Raw genomic sequence first — 21,727 nt, 5'->3', positions numbered from 1 at the left:
AAGCATGGTACTACGTAGAGTAGTGATCTTTAGAATTCTCTTGGCAGGATTGTGTATTAACAGTTGGAAAACGTGAGGTGTTTGTACAAATATAAGTGTTTAACGATCTTATATTATGGGATGAATATAAGAGTGTTAAAACGCTGTTATATTATCGGACGGAGGGAGTATAATGGTAAGGAAACTATCCAAATCTAAGAGTGAATTATAATAATGGACATTGTTGTCGAATTGCGACATTTCATCAAGCACTTCGAGGGGTGTAGCAGCCGATGATGCGACGTTAGGACGCAGACGGGGTGAGGAGCTGACGTTGAGGTTTCGGATGGCGCCAGTAACAACCACAATGCAGTGCGGGAGCAAAATGGTCTTGACGGCGAGACATAGTGAGTGGGCGGCAATGGGGCAAGAGACGAGGCGAGGCGCGTGGGAGTAGTGCGGCAGTGGTGGGAAGTGGAGGGACGTGAGGCAAGCGACGATGGTGCATGATCCCACACGGTAGGATCCAAAGTGGTGAGGTGCCCATGAGGCATGAGGCATGTAGGGTAGTGGATGGCCGACAACGGGGGCATAGTGGCGAGCAAAAACGAGGCTGTGAGGGGAGAGAAAGGAGGCGGGCGACGGTTGGGGAAGTGAAAATTTTCAATTGCCCTATTCTTGTGGTATTGGTGCGGGAGAGAAATTCCCTTGCAAATAGGACAGTAGGAGTTAAAAGAGTTACGTGAATTGTTTGATTTTACCCCATGCTCACCCCATCAAAACTTGGGTACGCCAGAAAATTGGCGGCCGATATCCCCGTCCGCGATTCGCCATGAATTGGGATCAAATAAATGAAAATAGTTAAGGTAGGATGGCACTGTGAAAAGTTGAAGCCCATCCAAACAACCACCTAAATCTTAGTCAACACCAATATATTGGCGGGGTGATGAGGACTTTGATCCAAACAACCTCATAGAGAAAGGATTGAATGTTTTTTTACTCATTGTATTTTTCCAACCCTTCTAGAAGTTATAGGATTTTAGGAGAACATTAAACACCCACGAGAGGTCCAATATTCACATATCACATGTATGGACTGAGATTTACTGCCGTAACTACATGTGCCTTTGGGCCACTGATAAGTGGGTCCAACAGTCGGCTGGCCCACATGTCACTGACCTAAAGGCATGTGCAATTAAGTCACTGAAGCAACGTCCCACGTGCATGCTTGTGGATGTATGAGTATATAGCACATAGAGGATTGCACAGACCACTAATTGTTAGGATTGATTTTGTGTAGAAACTCACTCTATGGGTTTGCTGTATAAAACATGATCTATTAGTGCAACTTATTATAACTAGCTCTAATCCATAGTTTGGTTCGGTTAACATGATTCTTGATTGGTTGTTCGGCTTCACACATGGTAAAAATATATTCATGACATAATTCTTGAACGAGCTAGCTAAAAGAAACCCAGAGCCTCTTTGATATGTAGGATTTTAAAAGCGCGAGAATAGGAAAAAACACAAGGGCTTCTTTGATTCGAAGGATTCTGAAAATACATGAATAGAAAAGGTATAAGATTGAAGTAATATATCCACTTAAATTCAAGGATTAGCAAGGAGTGTCTGATGTCATTGGATAAACAAAGAAATTATAAAAAAAGGTTGGAGAGGATGTTAGATTTTCTATGAAATATAGTACAAAAGATTTTATAGAAAAAATTCCTATGAAATCCAATGTTATGAATCAAGGGACCAACATAAGAAAAATTCCTAAGAATTATGGTCCTCCAAAAATTCTATAAAATTCCTTTGATAAAATGTCATGCCTCATCTCAATCACACATGATTTTGGGTTGTTTGATTGCATCATAGAAAAAAAAACAAATGATTCCTTGAAGATGTTTGGGTGTATGCTAGAAATCTTATGGAAAATAGGAAAAGAACCCGCTAGAAATGAATCTTATATGATTCAATCCTACGAATCAAACAAATCAATATAGAAAAAAATCCTAAAGATTACATTCCTCCAAAATTTATACGGAAGTTCTTTGAATCAAATGAGCCCTAAACATCTTTCAAATTTGTCAAGCAACCCAGTATCTCCCCTGTGCATTTACAAAGTGGGACCCATTTGTTAGAAGTCATGTCAGTGGAGCGAATGACAGATTAAAGCTACCCACAACAAATCACATCAACGTTGGTGTTTCGTGCAACAAACTCTCAATAGTCGGTTTTTTCTAGTAGTAGAATTTTACCGTGTAGCGCTTGCTTCTTGCACGCGTTGTCTTGATGTTTTGTAAAATTTATAAATTGGATGTCACGGAGAAAAAAAACCAACAAAAAAATATAAACTCCACACACGCGCATGCCTGGCCGCAGCGGCTGCACCACCCAATCTGAGCCGCACGTCCAAGTGCTGCAGACCCCGTCTCGTCCGTCTCGTGCTTGCGAGGCTGTGACCTGCGAGGCAGCCCAGAGCCCGGCGCAAATCGCAACCTTATTTTTCCTCTCCCCTCCCTCTCGCCTCGGCCCCCCAGCCGCGATCGAGGAGACGAAACTAATATCCGCACCAGGAATCAAGAGGGGATCGACCTCCCCCCAGTCCGCACCTCCGCCCTGAATCCCCTGCCGCCGGTTCGCCGCCGCCGCCGCCACCGCTCCCGATGGATTTGGATCTGTGGATCTCCAAGGTCAAGGAGGGCCAGCACCTCGCCGAGCACGAGCTCCAGACCCTCTGCGAATACGTGAGCTTCCTCCCCCTCTTTATTTATCACTTCCGCTAGGGTTTTGTTCGCGCGGCGTTGTGGCGCGCGCGTGCGCTGCGGCGTGGCCGTGTTAGGGTTCGTACCAGCAGTAGCAGGTAGACGGGCAAAATTAGTTGCTTTTGCTGCTCGCCGAGAGACTTGAGTGAACCGTGTATGTATTCGTGGGTGTGTCTGTATGCCTAGTGTGTAACCGATGTGTATTTCGCTGATCATCATCCAGGTTAAGGAGATTCTCATCGAGGAGTCGAACGTGCAGCCAGTCAACAGCCCGGTCACAGTGTGCGGCGACATCCATGGGCAGTTCCATGACCTTATGAAGCTCTTTGCCACCGGAGGACATGTGCCTGAGACCAACTATATTTTCATGGTCTGGCTTCCCCAGCCCTTCTATTGTTTCTTGTGACTGGTTTAGGTAGCCTCTGATGTTCTTGTGTTGCTTAACTGAGCTGTGATTGACTCGTAGGGTGATTTTGTCGACCGCGGCTTCAACAGTCTCGAGGTTTTCACCATCCTTTTGCTACTAAAAGCAAGGTATTTGGTTAGTTTTCTGTTCGCAGATAATGAATCGTCCTTTTGTTTGTTCCAAAGCTTTGAACTTTATACCGCATAGCTGCGCCTTCAGCTTCTTCACTCTTTTCTGAGTATAAACTTCATTATCATATCACCGTACCTTTTGGTTAACAATAATACTACATGATAGTGATACACGAATAACCAGATCATGAGTAGGTCACCCCAAAAAGGCAAAAAGGATTGTCAATAGGCATTCCTTAGATGGAATTAAGCTGTTGAATGGTAATGTCTGATTGCTGCTTGATAGTATGTCAAATTCTGTTGTCTCTTCATAACTGACTTTTCCCCTTGTATTTGCTGGATAATACCACGAGTAACCTATGGGGTCGATGGGGTTGATTTAGCTTATTATTTTTCATGAAACTAGAAGTGTGTAATCTTTTATGGTTCTTGTACAATCATACAAAGATCAGGAGTTGAGCCGAGTTAGACTGGGATGACCTTGCACTGCACAATCCAGCTATGGATTGAACTCGAATTTGGAAGCTGCCAGCTGAAATTTGAAGTTGAAACTCGTCTATATTTTTACTATTTGAACATAGGGCTGTCAACGACTGAGTTTGAGCGAATAGCCGAATACACCCACACTTTCCTCAAGCTCGATTTGCATCTCAAGCCATTTGGTGAGCGGGAGCTTCTGCTCACCTCATGAGCACAGGGATGAGCTCAAGCTCAATTCGTTGGAAGGCTCGACAAACTCGCAAAGCTTGCATGCCTGCAGGTCGACTCTAGAGGATCCCCGGGTACCGAGCTCGAATTCGCCCTATAGTGAGTCGTATTACAATTCACTGGCCGTCGTTTTACAACGTCGTGACTGGGAAAACCCTGGATCAATGAGTTGCTGTCATGGGTTAGAAAATTAAGAGGGACAGGTCTAGGATGATGCTCGGGTCCTATAGTTATTTTCTTCGAAAATGAGCTAGGTTGTGTTGCTCTACCAAGCTTTAGCGAACTGTTCGATCTGGAGCTAGTTGGGCTCACATGCTTGAGACTGGGCTTGTGCTTGTCTTACTTAGCTCTCGAGCGGAGCTTTATTCAAGCCCGAACAGTTTGGACAGCCTTACTTAAACTGCAAGATTGAAAATAAAGATTGCCTCTCACCATTTTTTGTGATGAACTGCTAAAAAGCACGGATACAGCGACACGGACACGGTGACACGCATACGGGGACACGAGATACAGCATTTTCCAAAAACAACCCATCGGGGACACGGCAAGTATATATAAAGATAAATAAATGTATGCCATGTAATATAGAGTTAAAGACAAAAAAATGAGAAAGAGATAATGCCCCATTTGTTGTCTCCTGTTTCAAGTGCTTGATTGATCATCCAGAGTTCCAGACCAGATCCATGTCATTGCAACTTGCAAAACACATCAAACAATAGTCTAGTACTCCTCCGTCTGCCCAAGCTTGTCCCTCAAATGGATGTATCTAGCACTAACTTGGTGCTAGATACAACCATTTGAGGGACAAGCTTTTTCGGACGGAGGGAGTTACAACAACAACAACAACAACAACAGCAACAACAACAACAAAGCCTTTAGTCCCAAACAAGTTGGGGAAGGCTAGAGGTGAAACCCATAAGATCTCGCGACCAACTCAGGGTTCTGGCACATGGATAGCAAGCTTCCACACACCCCTGTCCATAGCTAGTTCTTTCGTGATCTTTTGGGTTTCATCTCCACAAGAGTGGCTGAGTTTTTACGTTGGCTCGCCCAGCCTATCCGGGAGGGACTGGCTATGTTGAGACAACATAAGCGGAGTTAAAACAATAGTCTGGTATTAGTGTCATAATAATCTGAAGTGGTACTGGTACTTGACAAACAGCAAAGAAGTTTACTTACCCAATCTGCAATGCTAGCTCCCAATAGCATTATGGTTTGGCAATCCCTAACATGAAGCACCAAGCATTCAATCAACAGTTCAAGCAGCATCAGCAATAAGCATGCAGCAGAAGTAAGCAAGCAGCAGCAGCACTAATAAGCAAGCAGCAGCAGCACATGAACAGCATAGGGAAGCTACTGGCGAGCAGCAACAGCAAGGGCATGGCGGACAGGGGCAGTAAGCAGCAGCAGCTCAACAACAAATCGATTCGAATAGATGAAAAAGGGCGAGGTTACCTGCTCCAGCTTGGTTGCCGTTGGGAGGAGAGGCCGCTCCACTTGGGGGGCGGTGGCGGTCGAGTCCAGGCAGCGGCGTCGAGTCCAGGAGGTGGGAAACCCTACTTTGTGGCATCGACTGGTCCAGGAGGTTTCCCAGCTTACCCTTTTGTGGCGCCTGTTTATGCGACCTGCAAAAAAAGGGTGGGCCGAGGAATAGTAGTTGGGCCTCCCGAGTCCCACACGTGTCCCAGCCGTGTCCTCCTTTTTTTTTTAAATTCGTATTACAGGAAATCAGCGGGATACGCGTGTCCGGCCGTGTCTTAGCGTGGCCCCGTGTCCCCGTGTCCAGCCGTATCTGCACGGCGATTCGGCTTTGGCCGTGTCCGTGCTTTGTAGGTGAACTGTATCAGTCTTAATTAGTGAAACAATGACCACACCTGTTAGTGTTGGTTGCTTCTTTTCAGTAAGAATTCTTACTGTATTACATTTTTCCTGAAGTGTCATCATATATGGCTAACTCTCAATGTAATTTCCTACTACCAGGTATCCTGCCCACATAACCCTTCTGCGTGGGAACCATGAAAGTAGGCAGCTGACACAGGTATGTCCTGATATGGAGAATGGTATATGTTATCCTGTTGAACATTTAGGATTTGAGATACTTCTGCTTCAATTAACTTTGTTGTAGTTCAATCTGTATTCGCTCATGATTTTCATATTGTACTGTCTCCTGTTGCCAAAAGATCTTGTAGTTAGTGAAGTTACATTTGTTGCTTTCGCATTAAAATGCATCCTGCACTGAAAAGCAGTAGATGTTGATTGATTCTGGACGAAATGATAACACTTTCGTTGAAGTTAAAACAATCCAGCTACTAAGTGATGATTTGAAAACCTACATTTCATGCTAATGATTCTGTTTGGCAAGTTGAACAGTCTCTCTTTCACATGGCATGTTAGGACTGTATAGTAATTGTGTACATAATTGCCTGGGCCCCTTGGAGCCATCGGAATCATTGTTTTTCAATGTTGCTGCCCCAGTGTGGCTGCTGCCTTGTTGCTTGCCGAAGAGGAGGCACAGCTTTGGGGAGTGGCTGGGACTCGAGAGCTTTCCCTTGTGAGCGCCCTAGCGCCCAGGGCTTTGGTTATCTGTAGTCCTTTGTTCTTTTTCAGGCACGGGTGAGTACTGTAACCTATAAAACATATGGAATGTGTGTGTGTGTACTCAGGGTTTCTACCCTTCCGTCTTCTCTAATATAATGGCATATATCTCCTGCGCATTCGAGAAAAAACAATAATTACAGCTTGAACGCGTTGTATGGTACCACAAACAGGTCAATACGTATCATTCAGTACTTCTTTTATCATGCAGGCAAACTAATATAATGTTACTGATCTGTAGGTATATGGCTTCTATGACGAGTGCCAGAGGAAGTATGGGAATGCCAATGCGTGGCGGTATTGCACCGATGTTTTTGATTACCTTACTCTTTCAGCAATCATTAATGGCACGGTAAGTTCCTTGTATTTGATAATTTCTAGATTATGAATTCATACTTTGTGCTCAGTCATACTAAATGATGTAGTGAAAATTCAGGTCCTTTGTGTTCACGGTGGCCTGTCTCCTGATGTACGTACTGTTGACCAGGTTAGTTGGACTTCTTTTCTTCCGTAATTTTTTCTTAACATCATTCAGCCAATATGTTACTTATGGTTTGAATGAGAATTTTGACCCATCTTACTGTCTGTTTTACCTAACGGATATAGAAATATGTGGTGCTTGGTTTACAGAATAAATTAGGTTTCCTGATTCATATAGACGTACCACACCTGGTTTATACAACTATTTAATGGCCTGATTCCAATTATAAAGAAGTTCACACTGTTAACTCTGTATATCTTTAATTTGATAAGAAGATAATCTTGATGTTTACCTTGCCGCTAGCCAGGTGCAGATCAGTGGCTGGTGCGTAAAAGCCCATTAGGTGGGTCTAGGCGGGTAATAGGACAAAAGGGTGCCGCTGAATGCCTATGTAGCTACTTTCAGAACACGGAATATTCTCTAGAAGTTTTCAAGGAGCTAGTAAACAATTAACATCCTTGAACATTTCAGGAAAATGTTGGACCCTTATCATCTGTCTTTTCAATAATTGTTTTATTACTGCTTTTTTTTTGTTTCAATTGATTCTGTTATAGTACTTCTCTTTATTAGTTGATCCTTAGCATTTGCAGAGTTAGGCTCATGATCTTAAGGATGCATGATTCTGAGGTTGATTTGTTCTTATGTGTTTACTGGTGTTCTCATGTAAGATATGAATGGTGTTGCTAGGCAATACAATGGAAGCAATAATCTGATTAAATATCACTTTGTCACCAGATACGGACAATTGATCGGAATTGTGAAATTCCCCACGAAGGTCCTTTCTGTGATCTTATGTGGAGTGACCCTGAAGAGATAGAGACATGGGCTGTTAGTCCGCGTGGAGCAGGTTGGCTTTTTGGATCACGAGTGACAACAGAGGTGGGCATGGAATCTTTTCATTGAGGATCACTTTTTCATCATCTCTTAACAAATGTTGTTGGTTTATTCTCTATGCAGTTCAACCATGTGAACAATCTTGACCTAGTTTGCCGGGCTCACCAGCTGGTCCAGGAAGGCTTAAAGTACATGTTTCAGGACAAGGGTCTTGTAACTGTAAGTGTCTGTTCACATGTCGCTAATTAGTCCAGATAACCATAGCATCTTTTTCTTGGAAATTACATACTTGTTCAATAAAACCATGCTAATGATGCTCATATCATATGCCTTGCACATTTAATTTTGCAGGTGTGGTCTGCACCTAATTATTGCTACAGATGTGGCAATGTTGCTTCTATACTAAGCTTCGACGAGAACATGGTATGTTAGCGCATCTGTGGAGTGAGAGCATGGGATAATGCATACTGTCATTTCAAGCAAATCTTCATTATCAAGTCTTTACTGATTAGTGTTCACTTATTCTTTGTCAGGACCGCGACGTCAAGTTCTTCACGGAGACGGAGGAGAACAACCAGATGCGTGGCCCAAGGACTGCCGTCCCGTATTTTCTCTGACTTCAGTTGTACAATTTTAGAAGTCGCTGTTTTAAGTTGTAAGGGTTAAAAGACGAACCGGAGGTGGTTATTGTTGTAGGGTTCAGATGATAGTCCAATCTGATGCGTTTTATTTCTCGCGCTTCTTTTAACCACATGTACAATAGATCCTTGGGAGCATCATTGCTCCTGTATTCCTTCTATGACAGTGTCCAATTTTGTTTCTTTTTATTGTTTATTATTATTGTTATTGTTATACATGTTGTACGGGTGCTATTTATGTGACATATATGCATTTGACAACATACAAGTTTGGGTACGTGGCTTCGGAGTTTGTTTCACGGTTAGATTCTTGTGTGTGGAACACATGCCCTGAAGAGGTGCACACGAGTTTAGGTATTTCTTTACTTGTGAAAAGAAGAAATACAGGTAGTACATGATGTGTGGAGCATCTGTACGATGGACCACTCTTTACTTGCACTTAAAAAGGCAGGTATATGTTCTCTTTTAAAGATGAGAAGAGGTATATGTTCTGTTGAACATGTGGATGATGGCCACTCTTTATTCACACAGGCGTTCCGTCCTTTTTTATCTGCAATCAGGGACGGTCGTTGGCGTGGCGCGGCTGTTAGTCTCGATCCACCTTATCCCGATACTCGGAAGATAATGTACGCAGGGCTTGGTTCCGCCGCCGCCCACCGGCCGGCGTGGCCATGACACGGAAGAGATTTGCCTCCGACGGCGCGCGCACCGGGGTCACGGTCACGGGTCACCCCGTGGCATCGTACCAAGATGGTGATGCGTCTTCTTTTTGCAACCGTGGTGGGCGGGGCGGGGAGAAGTATATGCCTCCCCGCTGCCGAAAACAGTCGCCCACCCAGCCGATAGCCAAAGAATCTCCGGCGCAGCTTGCACGCGCGCACGAACGCGCCGAGCTTGCTGGGCTGTCGCGGGGTCGGCACCCCCGGCCGCGTCACCGCCACCCGGCACAGTATACGCTCAAACCCGAGTCGACAGCGACGGCGCCTGCGTGTCCGCCTTCAGCAATTATTTGTTATTACCCTCGGTTCGCTGCCCAGCGGAGCCTCTCCCCACTCGTTCGCGCGTCTGAACGGGACGGCGCCTACTGCTCGCGGCCTCGGATCATCGACTCGTCGTCGGACCCCGCATGACCTGGACCGGACCGGGGCGAGGCTGCTGATGAAGTGATGATGCTCGTCTCGTCCCGCTCAAGTAAATAAAGAGCGTTATCTAAAAAAAAAAGGTACATGCAGAGTGCACTGCGTGCATGACGCTGGCCATGTCTCGTCGTGCCTGCGTATCACGACGACTCGTGGTATGCGCCATGCTCCAAAGTGTTTTCTAGCTAGGTGATACTCCAAAACTAGGATTGGATTCGGAGGGGGCACCTTTCGGCAGGCTGCTGGTTTTTTAACACTGACCTCCTGATCGTCCAGGTGGGGATGGCAGCACAAAGTTAATTTGATTAACTGCTCGCCGTGTCAGACACCCCCTGGTTGTTTAATACAGTACTACTAGTAATTACAGTGGCCTCTCACTGAAAGACAGAATTTTAAGACGTTGTTTAATAATGGCTCCCATGTTTGACTCTTAACTGACGAACTGCAACGGATCATTTTTCCTTAACAGTGCTGGTAGCAGCAGTTCGTGCCCACTCGCAATTTTCACCAGCTTTCCATGAGACAAATCCTGTGATCCCCATACTACCAGTGTTTTTAGGGCAGACAGTCATGGGAGAGGTAAGAGTACAGTAATGCGCTCGGCTTTATTTTTGGCGCAACCATCTCAAACCAATAAATCATCTAGACTACAATCTAGATTGAAAAATCTGGACTCGGCAATGTGGTGCCGAATGTGCACTGGGCAGCAACCTTGCTGCTTTGCCGAAATTTCTGGCTGATCATCGGCGTGAGCTAACCACTAACCGACGGCGAGAATGAGAGAATGAAAGAAAGCGAAAAAAAGAAGAGAAAGAGGCCGCACAGATCGAAACGGCTCATCATCCTACTTGGCAGATCACAGCAAAACTGGAGAAAAATCAATCAGCCTAACTAACTAACAAACCCGCTACCTATCTCCTCCGGTCCTCGCGAGGGGGCGGTTGCCGCGGGGACGCCGGCGATCCGGCCCGGCCGCTGTCCTCGTCCGCCATTGTCCGCACCCGCCCCTGCCGGAGGTCCCCGAGCTCGGCGTCGGAGAAGGACGACGACCCGCCCGGCGCGAGGCGCCGCGCCGGCCGCCGCCGCCACCTCAGCCGCCAGCACCGGCGCGCGGCGCGGACGGGCGCGCGCGCCACGCAGCAGAGCACGGCCACCGGCAGGCACGCGCAGAAGACGCAGCACGAGACGGCGCACTCCGCCAGCGCCCCGTCCTGCCCGGCGTCCTCGCGCGGCGCCGCCGGCGACGCGTCGCGCCCCCGCGCGTCGTCCTCGCCGCCCCACCGCTTCCCGGCGGCCGGCTTCTTGCGCGGCCCGCCGGCGTCCGCCTCCTTCTCGGCAGCGGCGGCGTCCATTCCCGTTCTAGTCGATGGTTTCTTGTCCCTGGCTCGTGGGTTCCGTGTGAGAGATTCGAACGGGACGCGTGGGGTGGTGGTGGTGGGGGGGCACGGGCGCGTCGTGGGAGGGAGGAAACTCTCTCCCTCTCGCTCAAGAAACTTTGTCTGCTCCCTCGGATTTAAATTGGGGTGCTCACGAAAGCGTCTCGTGTGGTTTCCTCTCTCTTTTCGCCATCGCTGTTGGTTACTGGTAGGAGATAAAATAAATCAAAAGGAAGCTAAGCTAGGGTAGCCACTGAGCCGACCTGGAGTCATTTCATCGATTAGGATCTTATAATCTTGAGAGATTGATTAAACTCTTGTTACGGGTCTGGGTCTTTTCTATTAAATTTGCGAACCGAAAGATGGTTAAGTGGGACAGGACAGCTGTTGGCAAGGCATCACACTCGTAGGATCAGTGCTCCTTTCTTTTGATCCAACAAAAACTGTGACGGTGTGATCGGATGGTAGTGCTCGGGATATTTTGTCTGGTAGGGCGTGCTAATCAGTCAGCCACTAAGAAACTTGGTCAAAACGCTCTAATCCGTCCAGGTCCAGGTGTACACATTAGCGATCGATTATTGTGGGACTGGACGTAGCCGCCGCACGGTGGGCGCCGGGCAGGGCACGAGACAGGACGGGAGTAGGGGTGTGGCCCGCGGTGCCCGGCACGAGGCTGTTCGCCCAGCCACCGGCGTCTCTGTCGACATTGCTGGACTGGTGGTGGCCGCCGCTCGCTTTTTATTTTGTCACTGTCACTGTCATGGATGTTGGAAATATGAGCAATTTATCATATGATTTTATTAACAGAAATAATAAATAAAGCATGACTAAAATAACAGAGATAGAACAAGTCATGCGATCTGACAGAGTGAAGGTAAATAACATCTGCAAATATAAACTAGAATCAAACATCTCTAGAGCAGACGGTAGACCAAGTTGCATATATGAAGTAGAACCTATCATATCTAGAGCAAAGACTAGAACAAGGAACTGTGACAGAACCTCTAACAGAAAAAACAAGAACACGTACGGGACAGCAGCAGCAATGGACTTGGGATCGGTGTCCTCGGTAGCCATGTCGTCGGGGAAGTAGTCGTCGGAGTCCGGGGCGTCCGTGAGAAGAAGTCAGTAGACGCGCAGAGCGCTCCCCAAAAACCTTATCACCCTTCTCCCGTACAGGACTCAAAGAGGTGAGGTTTCGGAGGCATACTGTCCCGACCTGCGGTGCACGCCGCAAGCCGGGATGAGGAAGATCGTAGCAGCAACGCAGTGTTCAGGAACCGGCGGCGAGAGGAAGAATGAGTTCTGGTGTGTCTCTCTGAGAGAAGCGACCTCCCTTTTATAGGCGCAAGAGAAGGAGGCGAGAGGGCAGCGATGGAAGGTGAAACGAAGAGACGAAGATGAAGCGAACAGCCAGCAACCGAAGGGCTGCACCGTTCGCATTCAAACTCCACTATCGCTTCAGCTTCCGTGTGACCTTTCGTATACCCGTCGTGCGTGAAAAAATTTAGACATCGGTTCGGCTCATTCCCGCAACCCGCGTCGCGTCGCGTCGTGACAGGCGTGGTGAGGCGGGCGGCGGAGGAGGAGCGCGTGTGGATGTCCCTCATGTTCTCATGCTCATACATGTGGTGAAAAAACCTCCCTTATAAAGAGGTCCAACTCTCTCTAAACTAGCAATGTGGGACTAAACTTTAGTTCCACCTCTTGCCTTGCATGAATGGGCTGCGTGGGCCTTTAGGATTTATTAGGAATTCCTGAAACTGCTATTGGGCTGGCCAAAATAGACAAAATTCTAGCAATCCCCCACCAGATTTCAGAGGCACACAAAATTTGCCTTTGGTTCCAAAACACTGTTTTATATACCGGCACTGCAGTGGAGACTGTTAAGTTGAATTTCCACCTAGAACTCTATGCTACACTAGTAAGCAACTTGAACAGTGGACTAGGCCTTGAACTGCAAGTTTTCTGCGAATCTAACTTCACACAAAGCCTTAACCGATACGTGGCTACCGTGGGTCTTCCCCGCGGGTGGAGCTTATGCGTCATACTCCGAGACCCTTCATGAGTTTACTAGAGAGAACCATACTCTCATATATTGCGACGTTTAACAACCAGATTCATATAGGTGCGTTCTTCAAAAGATGTTCTGCAGGACAACATCTCTGCTTCAAAGAGCCACTTAGAACACATTAAGATTTACATCAACCTGCCATGCAGATTAGGAGAGTATTGCATCTTCATGGAGTGGTATTTTTAATAGTAAGGGTACTCTCCTCTCAGTTGACCAACAACTTGTCTTCCACATCTAATTCACGGGATCTCCGATCACAAATAATAGGTTATCACTGTGAACAACTCATATTGTGGGTCTCATACCCATCTCCTTCGATGCATTATCTATCACATTACGTGATAGACCCTTAGTGAAAAGATCTGCCAGATTTTTAGACGTTTGGATATAATCCAATGCAATAACTCCGGAGTTTCTCATTTTTCTAACAGACTTTAACCTTCTCTGAACGTGTCTTGATGACTTCATGTTATTCTTTGAGCTGTTCACTTTCGTGATCATAGTTTGATTGTCGTAGTTCATAAGGATACCCGGTACAGGTTTCTCAACAACCGGCAAGTCATTCAAGAGCCGGCGAAGCCAATCTGCTTCGACCGTAGCTGTATCTAGTGCTGTGAGTTCTGCTTCCATTGTTGACCTCGTTAAGATGGTCTGCTTGAAGGGTATATCCTTATGAGATTGAAGCAATGTAATCCCACCATCATCGTCTCTCAACAACTTGATGTTTAGAATGACATCAGCCACTCCTAAATCCTTCATCTCAAAGCAACGAGATAGGAAATCCTTGACCTCCTTAATAACATTCAGATTTGTTCCGAAAATCAGTATTGTCATCAACATACAAGCAAAGCATAACTCCCTCGCCCCCACCATGGAGATAGTACACACATTTGTCAGCTTCGTTCACAACAAAGCCTGCAGCTGTTAAAGTTCTTTTGAACTTCTCATGCCACTATTTGGGTGCTTGCTTGAGTCCATACAAAGACTTCAGCAACTTGCACACTTTCCCTTCTTGACCATCTATTACAAACCCATCTGGTTGTTCCATATAAATTTCCTCGTCCAAGTCTCCATTTAGGAAAGCAGTCTTAACATCTATTTGATGAACGAGAAGACCATGTGAGGCAGCTAGTGAAAGTAGAACTCGAATAGTGGTCAGCCGAGCCACATGTGAGTAAGTATCAAAGAAGTCTTCACCTTCCTTTTGGGTATAACCCTTAGCCATGAGGCGAGCCTTGTACTTTTCAATAGTACCATCAGGCCTAAGTTTCTTCTTGAATACCCATTTGCATCCTATAGGTTTGCACCCATAAGGACGATCAGTTATCTCTCAGGTTTCATTCGCCAAGATGGAATCCATCTCGCTACGAACTGCTTCCTTCCAGTAGTCAGCATCTTCAGATGCATAGGCCTCTGAAATAGAACTGGGAGTGTCATCTATGAGATACACAAGAAAATCATCACCAAAGGACTTTGCAGTCCTCTGTCTCTTGCTCCTAGTAGGAACTGCATTGTTCTCCTCCACAGGACTTTCAAAGTGTTCCATCGAAATGGCAGGTTCAGTAATTGTAACTGGTTCCTGATTCGATGAACTAGGCATCTCCTAATTAGATGAGGTAGCCATATCCTGTTGGGTTTCGTAGTAATTTAAATTTTTTTCCTACGCACACGCAAGATCATGTGATGCATAGCAACGAGAGGGGAGAGTGTTGTCTACGTACCCACGCAGACCGACTGCGGAAGCACCGAAACAACGGCACCTCCGAGTTCGAGCACACGTTCAGCTCGATGACGATCCCCGGACTCCGATCCAGCAAAGTGTCGGGGAAGAGTTCCGTCAGCACGACGGCGTGGTGACGATCTTGATATACTACAGCAGGAGGGCTTCGCCTAAACTCCACTACAGTATTATCGAGGAATATGGTGGCTGGGGGCACCGCACACGGCTAAGGAATAGATCACGTGGATCAACTTGTGTGTTTCTGGGGTGCCTCTACCTCAGTATATAAAGGAGCCAAGGGGGAGGCGGGCGCCGGCCAGGAGGAGGGCGCAGGAGGAGTCCTACACCTTCCGGGAGTAGGACTCCCCCCCCAATCCTAGTTGGACTAGGATTCCCCGAGGGGGAAAGAGGGAGAGGGGGCCGGCCACCTCTCCTAGTCCTAATAGAACTAGGGGAGGGGGGAGGTGCGCAGCCACCTTGGGCTGCCCCTTTCGCCTTTCCACTAAGGCCCATGAAGGCCCATATGGCTCCCGGGGGGTTCCGGTAACCTCCCGGTAATCCGGTAAAATCCCGATTTCACCCGGAACACTTCCGATATCCAAACATAGGCTTCCAATATATCAATCTTTACGTCTCGACCATTTCGAGACTCCTCGTCATGTCCGTGATCACATCCGGGACTCCGAACAACCTTCGGTACATCAAAATGCATAAACTCATAATATAACTGTCATCGTAACCTTAAGCGTGCGGACCCTACGGGTTCGAGAACAATGTAGACATGACCGAGACACGTCTCCGGTCAATAACCAATAGCGGGACCTGGATGCCCATATTGGCTCCTACATATTCTACGAAGATCTTTATCGGTCAGACCGCATAACAACATACGTTGTTCCCTTTGTCATCGGTATGTTACTTGCCCGAGATTCGATCGTCGGTATTCCTTACCTAGTTCAATCTCGTTACCGGCAAGTCTCTTTACTCGTTCGTAATACATCATCCCGCAACTAACTCATTTAGTTGCAATGCTTGCAAGGCTTAAGTGATGTGCATTACCGAGAGGGACCCAACATGTACCTTTGGAGACACCTGTAATGCTCCTTTATAATCACCCAGTTACGTTGTGACGTTTGGTAGCACCCAAAGTATTCCTCCGGCAAACGGGAGTTGCATAATCTCATAGTCATAGGAACATGTATAAGTCATGAAGAAAGCAATAGCAACATACTAAACGATCGGGTGCTAAGCTAATGGAATGGGTCATGTCAATCAGATCATTCAACTAATGATGTGACCTCGTTAATCAAATAACAACTCTTTGTTCATGGTTAGGAAACATAACCATCTTTGATTAACGAGCTAGTCAAGTAGAGGCATACTAGTGACACTCTGTTTGTCTATGTATTCACACATGTATCATGTTTCCGGTTAATACAATTCTAGCATGAATAATAAACATTTATCATGATATAAGGAAATAAATAATAACTTTATTATTGCCTCTAGGGCATATTTCCTTCAGTCTCCCACTTGCACTGGAGTCAATAATCTAGATTACACAGTAATGATTCTAACACCCATGGAGTCTTGGTGCTGATCATGTTTTGCTCGTGGAAGAGGTTTAGTCAGCGGGTCTGCCACATTCAGATCCGTATGTATCTTGCAAATCTCTATGTCTCCCACCTGGACTAGATCCCGGATGGAATTGAAGCGTCTCTTGATGTTCTTGGTTCTCTTGTGAAATCTGGATTCCTTTGCCAAGGCAATTGCACCAGTATTGTCACAAAAGATTTTCATTGGACCCGATGCACTAGGTATGACACCTAGATCGGATATGAACTCCTTCATCCAGACTCCTTCATTTGCTGCTTCCGAAGCAGCTATGTACTCCGATTCACATGTAGATCCCGCTACGACGCTTTGTTTAGAACTGCACCAACTGACAGCTCCACCGTTTAATGTAAACACGTATCCGGTTTGCGATTTAGAATCGTCCGGATCAGTGTCAAAGCTTGCATCAACGTAACCTTTTACGATGAGCTCTTTGTCACCTCCATATATGAGAAACATATCCTTAGTCCTTTTCAGGTATTTCAGGATGTTCTTGACCGCTGTCCAGTGATCCACTCCTGGATTACTTTGGTACCTCCCTGCTAAACTTATGGCAAGGCACACATCAGGTCTGGTACACAGCATTGCATACATGATAGATCCTATGACTGAAGCATAGGGAACATCTTTCATTTTCTCTCTATCTTCTGTAGTGGTCGGGCATTGAGTCTGACTCAACTTCACACCTTATAATACAGGCAAGAACCCTTTCTTTGCTTGATCCATTTTGAACCTTTTCAAAATCTTGTCAAGGTATGTGCTTTGTGAAAGTCCAATTAAGCGTCTTGATCTATCTCTATAGATCTTTATGCCTAATATGTAAGCAGCTTCACCGAGGTCTTTCATTGAAAAACTTTTATTCAAGTATCCCTTTATGCTATCCAGAAATTCTATATCATTTCCAATTAGTAATATGTCATCCACATATAATATCAGAAATGCTACAGAGCTCCCACTCACTTTCTTGTAAATACAGGCTTCTCCGAAAGTCTGTATAAACCCAAATGCTTTGATCACACTATCAAAGCGTTTATTCCAACTCCGAGAGTCTTGCACCAGTCCATAAATGGATCGCTGGAGTTTGCACACTTTGTTAGCTCCCTTTGGATCGACAAAACCTTCTGGTTGCATCATATACAACTCTTCTTCTAGAAATCCATTCAGGAATGCATTTTTGACATCCATCTGCCAAATTTCATAATCATAAAATGCGGCAATTGCTAACATGATTCGGACAGACTTAAGCATCGCTACGGGTGAGAAGGTCTCATCGTAGTCAATCCCTTGAACTTGCCGAAAACCTTTCACGACAAGTCGAGCTTTGTAGACAGTAATATTACCGTCAGCGTCAGTCTTCTTCTTGAAGATCCATCTATTCTCAATTGCTTGCCGATCAACGGGCAAGTCAACCAAAGTCCATACTTTGTTCTCATACATGGATCCCATCTCAGATTTCATGGCTTCAAGCCATTTTGCGGAATCTGGGCTTACCATCGCTTCTTCATAGTTCGTAGGTTCATCATGATCTAGTAGCATGACTTCTAGAACAGGATTACCGTACCACTCTGGTGCAGATCTCACTCTGCTTGATCTACGAGGTTCAGTAGTATCTTGATCTATAGTTTCATGATCATCATCATTAGTTTCCTCTCTAATTGGTGTAGGTGTCACTGAAACAGTTTTCTGTGATGCACTACTTTCCAATAAGGGAGTAGGTACAGTTACCTCGTCAAGTTCTACTTTCCTCCCACTCACTTCTTTCGAGAGAAACTCCTTCTCCAGAAAGTTTCCGAATTTAGGAACAAAATTCCTGCCTTCGGATCTGTGATAGAAGGTGTATCCAATAGTTTCCTTTGGATATCCTATGAAGACACATTTCTCCGATTTGGGTTCGAGCTTATCAGGTTGAAGCTTTTTCACATAAGCATCGCAGCCCCAAACTTTCAGAAACGACAACTTTGGTTTCTTGCCAAACCACAGTTCATAAGGCGTCGTCTCAACGGATTTTGATGGTGCCTTATTTAACGTGAATGCGGCCGTCTCTAGAGCGTATCCCCAAAACGATAGCGGTAAATCAGTAAGAGACATCATAGATCGCACCATATCTAGTAAAGTACGATTACGACGTTCGGACACACCATTACGCTGTGGTGTTCCGGGTGGCGTGAGCTGCGAAACTATTCCGCATTGTTTCAAATGTACACCAAACTCGTAACTCAAATATTCTCCTCCACGATCAGATCGTAGAAACTTTATTTTATTGTTACGATGATTTTCCACTTCACTCTGAAATTCTTTGAACTTTTCAAATGTTTCAGACTTATGTTTCATTAAGTAGATATACCCGTATCTGCTTAAATCATCTGTGAAGGTGAGAAAATAACGATATCCGCCACGAGCTTCAATATTCATCGGACCACATACATCTGTATGTATGATTTCCAACAAATCTGTTGCTCTCTCCATACTACCGGAGAACGGTGTTTTAGTCATCTTGCCCATGAGGCACCGTTCGCAAGTACCAAGCGATTCATAATCAAGTGGTTCCAAAAGCCCATCAGTATGGAGTTTCTTCATGCGCTTTACACCGATATGACCTAAACGGCAGTGCCACAAATAAGTTGCACTATCATTATCAACTCTGCATCTTTTGGCTTCAACATTATGAATATGTGTATCACTACTCTCGAGATTCAATAAGAATAGACCACTCTTCAAGGGTGCATGACCATAAAAGATATTACTCATATAAATAGAACAACCATTATTCTCTGATTTAAATGAATAACCGTCTCGCATTAAACAAGATCCAGATATAATGTTCATGCTCAACGCTGGCACCAAATAACAATTATTTAGGTCTAATACTAATCCCGAAGGTAGATGTAGAGGTAGCGTGCCGACCGCGATCACATCGACTTTGGAACCGTTTCCCACGCGCATCGTCACCTCGTCCTTAACCAATCTTCGCTTAATCCGTAGTCCCTGTTTCGAGTTGCAAATATTAGCAACAGAACCAGTATCAAATACCCAGGTGCTACTGTGAGCATTAGTAAGGTACACATCAATAACATGTATATCACATATACCTTTGTTCACCTTGCCATCGTTCTTATCCGCCAAATACTTGAGGCAGTTCCGCTTCCAGTGACCAGTCTGCTTGCAATAGAAGCACTCAGTTTCAGGCTTAGGTCCAGGTTTGGGTTTCTTCTCTTGAGTAGCAACTTGCTTGCCGTTCTTTTTGAAGTTCCCCTTTTCATTCCCTTTGCCCTTTTTCTTGAAACTAGTGGTCTTGTTGACCATCAACACTTGATGCTCCTTCTTGATTTCTACCTCCGCAGCTTTCAGCATTGCGAAGAGCTCGGGAATAGTCTTGTTCATCCCTTGCATATTATAGTTCATCACGAAGCTCTTGTAGCTTGGTGGCAGTGATTGAAGAATTCTGTCAATGACGCAATCATCTGGAAGATTAACTCCCAATTGAATCAAGTGATTATTATACCCAGACATTTTGAGTATATGCTCACTGACAGAACTGTTCTCCTCCATCTTGCAGCTATAGAACTTATTGGAGACTTCATATCTCTCAATCCGGGCATTTGCTTGAAATATTAACTTCAACTCCTGGAACATCTCATATGCTCCATGACGTTCAAAACATCGTGGAAGTCCCGATTCTAAGCCGTAAAGCATGGCACACTGAACTATCGAGTAGTCATCAGCTTTGCTCTGCCAGACGTTCATAACATCCGGTGTTGCTCCTGCAGCAGGCCTGGCACCCAGTGGTGCTTCCAGGACGTAATTCTTCTGTGCAGCAATGAGGATAATCCTCAAGTTACGGACCCAGTCTGTGTAATTGCTACCATCATCTTTCAACTTTGCTTTCTCAAGGAACGCATTAAAATTCAACGGAACAACAGCACGAGCCATCTATCTACAACCAAACATAAACAAGCAAGATACTAATCAGGTACTAAGTTTCATGATAAATTTAAGTTCAGTTAATCAAATTAATTAAAGAACTCCCACTTAGATAGACATCCCTCTAATCCTCTAAGTGATTACGTGATCCAAATCAACTAAACCATAACCGATCATCACGTGAGATGGAGTAGTTTTCAATGGTGAACATCGTTATGTTGATCATATCTACTATATGATTCATGCTCGACCTTTCGGTCTCCGTGTTCCGAGGCCATATCTGTATATGCTTGGCTCGTCAAGTATAACCTGAGTATTCCGCGTGTGCAACTGTTTTGCACCCGTTGTATTTGAACGTAGAACCTATCACACCCGATCATCACGTGGTGTCTTAGCACGAAGAACTTTCGCAACGGTGCATACTCAGGGAGAACACTTCTTGATAATTTAGTGAGAGATCATCTTATAATGCTACCGTCAATCAAAGCAAGATAAGATGCATAAAAGGATAAACATCACATGCAATCAATATAAGTGATATGATATGGCCATCATCATCTTGTGCTTGTGATCTCCATCTCCGAAGCACCGTCGTGATCACCATCGTCACCGGCGTGACACCTTGATCTCCATCGTAGCATCGTTGTCGTCTCGCCAAGTTTATGCTTCTACGACTATCGCTACCGCTTAGTGATAAAAGTAAAGCATTACATCGCGATTGCATTGCATACAATAAAGCGACAACCATATGGCTCCTGCCAGTTGCCGATAACTCGGTTACAAAACATGATCATCTCATACAATAAAATTTAGCATCATGCCTTGACCATATCACATCACAACATGCCCTGCAAAAACAAGTTAGACGTCCTCTACTTTGTTGTTGCAAGTTTTACGTGGCTGCTACGGGCTTAAGCAAGAACCAATCTCACCTACGCATCAAAACCACAACGATAGTTTGTCAAATAGACTCCGTTTTAACCTTCGCAAGGACCGGGCGTAGCCACACTTGGTTCAACTAAAGTTGGAGAGACTGTCGCCCGCAAGCCACCTATGTGCAAAGCACGTCGGGGGAACCGGTCTCGCGTAAGCGTACGCGTAATGTTGGTCCGGGTCGTCTCGTCCAACAATGCCGCCGCACCAAAGTATGACATGCTGGTAGGCAGTATGACTTATATCACTCACAACTCACTTGTGTTCTACTCGTGCATATAACATCAACATAAATAACCTAGGCTCGGATGCCACTGTTGGGTTTCGTAGTAATTTCAAAAAATTTCCTACGCACACGCAAGATCATGTGATGCATAGCAACGAGAGGGGAGAGTGTTGTCTACGTACCC

General features: G+C 45.5%; 2 protein-coding genes across 2 annotated transcripts; one reads left to right on the top strand and one right to left on the bottom strand.

The window, feature by feature from the left end:
- The first annotated feature begins 2,390 nt into the window (after window positions 1-2,390).
- On the top strand, window positions 2,391-8,723 carry LOC125544502 (phytochrome-associated serine/threonine-protein phosphatase). The gene is made up of 10 exons (XM_048708218.1): window positions 2,391-2,729; window positions 2,971-3,117; window positions 3,214-3,281; window positions 5,973-6,030; window positions 6,829-6,939; window positions 7,024-7,074; window positions 7,804-7,947; window positions 8,026-8,121; window positions 8,254-8,325; window positions 8,436-8,723. Exons 1-10 carry the CDS (start codon window positions 2,649-2,651, stop codon window positions 8,517-8,519), a joined length of 912 nt encoding a protein of 303 aa, XP_048564175.1. The 5' UTR covers window positions 2,391-2,648; the 3' UTR covers window positions 8,520-8,723.
- A 1,542-nt stretch (window positions 8,724-10,265) lies between these two features.
- LOC125544504 lies at window positions 10,266-11,232 on the bottom strand. Its single transcript, XM_048708219.1, has one exon. It carries the CDS (start codon window positions 11,029-11,031, stop codon window positions 10,591-10,593), a length of 441 nt encoding a protein of 146 aa, XP_048564176.1. The 5' UTR covers window positions 11,032-11,232; the 3' UTR covers window positions 10,266-10,590.
- Between the last annotated feature and the right edge of the window lie 10,495 nt (window positions 11,233-21,727).

Source organism: Triticum urartu, chromosome 3 (genome assembly GCF_003073215.2).
Source record: "Triticum urartu cultivar G1812 chromosome 3, Tu2.1, whole genome shotgun sequence".
Taxonomy (NCBI): Eukaryota; Viridiplantae; Streptophyta; class Magnoliopsida; order Poales; family Poaceae; genus Triticum; species Triticum urartu.
Note: the sequence above shows the minus strand (reverse complement) of the source record. Positions and strands in the feature narration are given on the sequence as shown.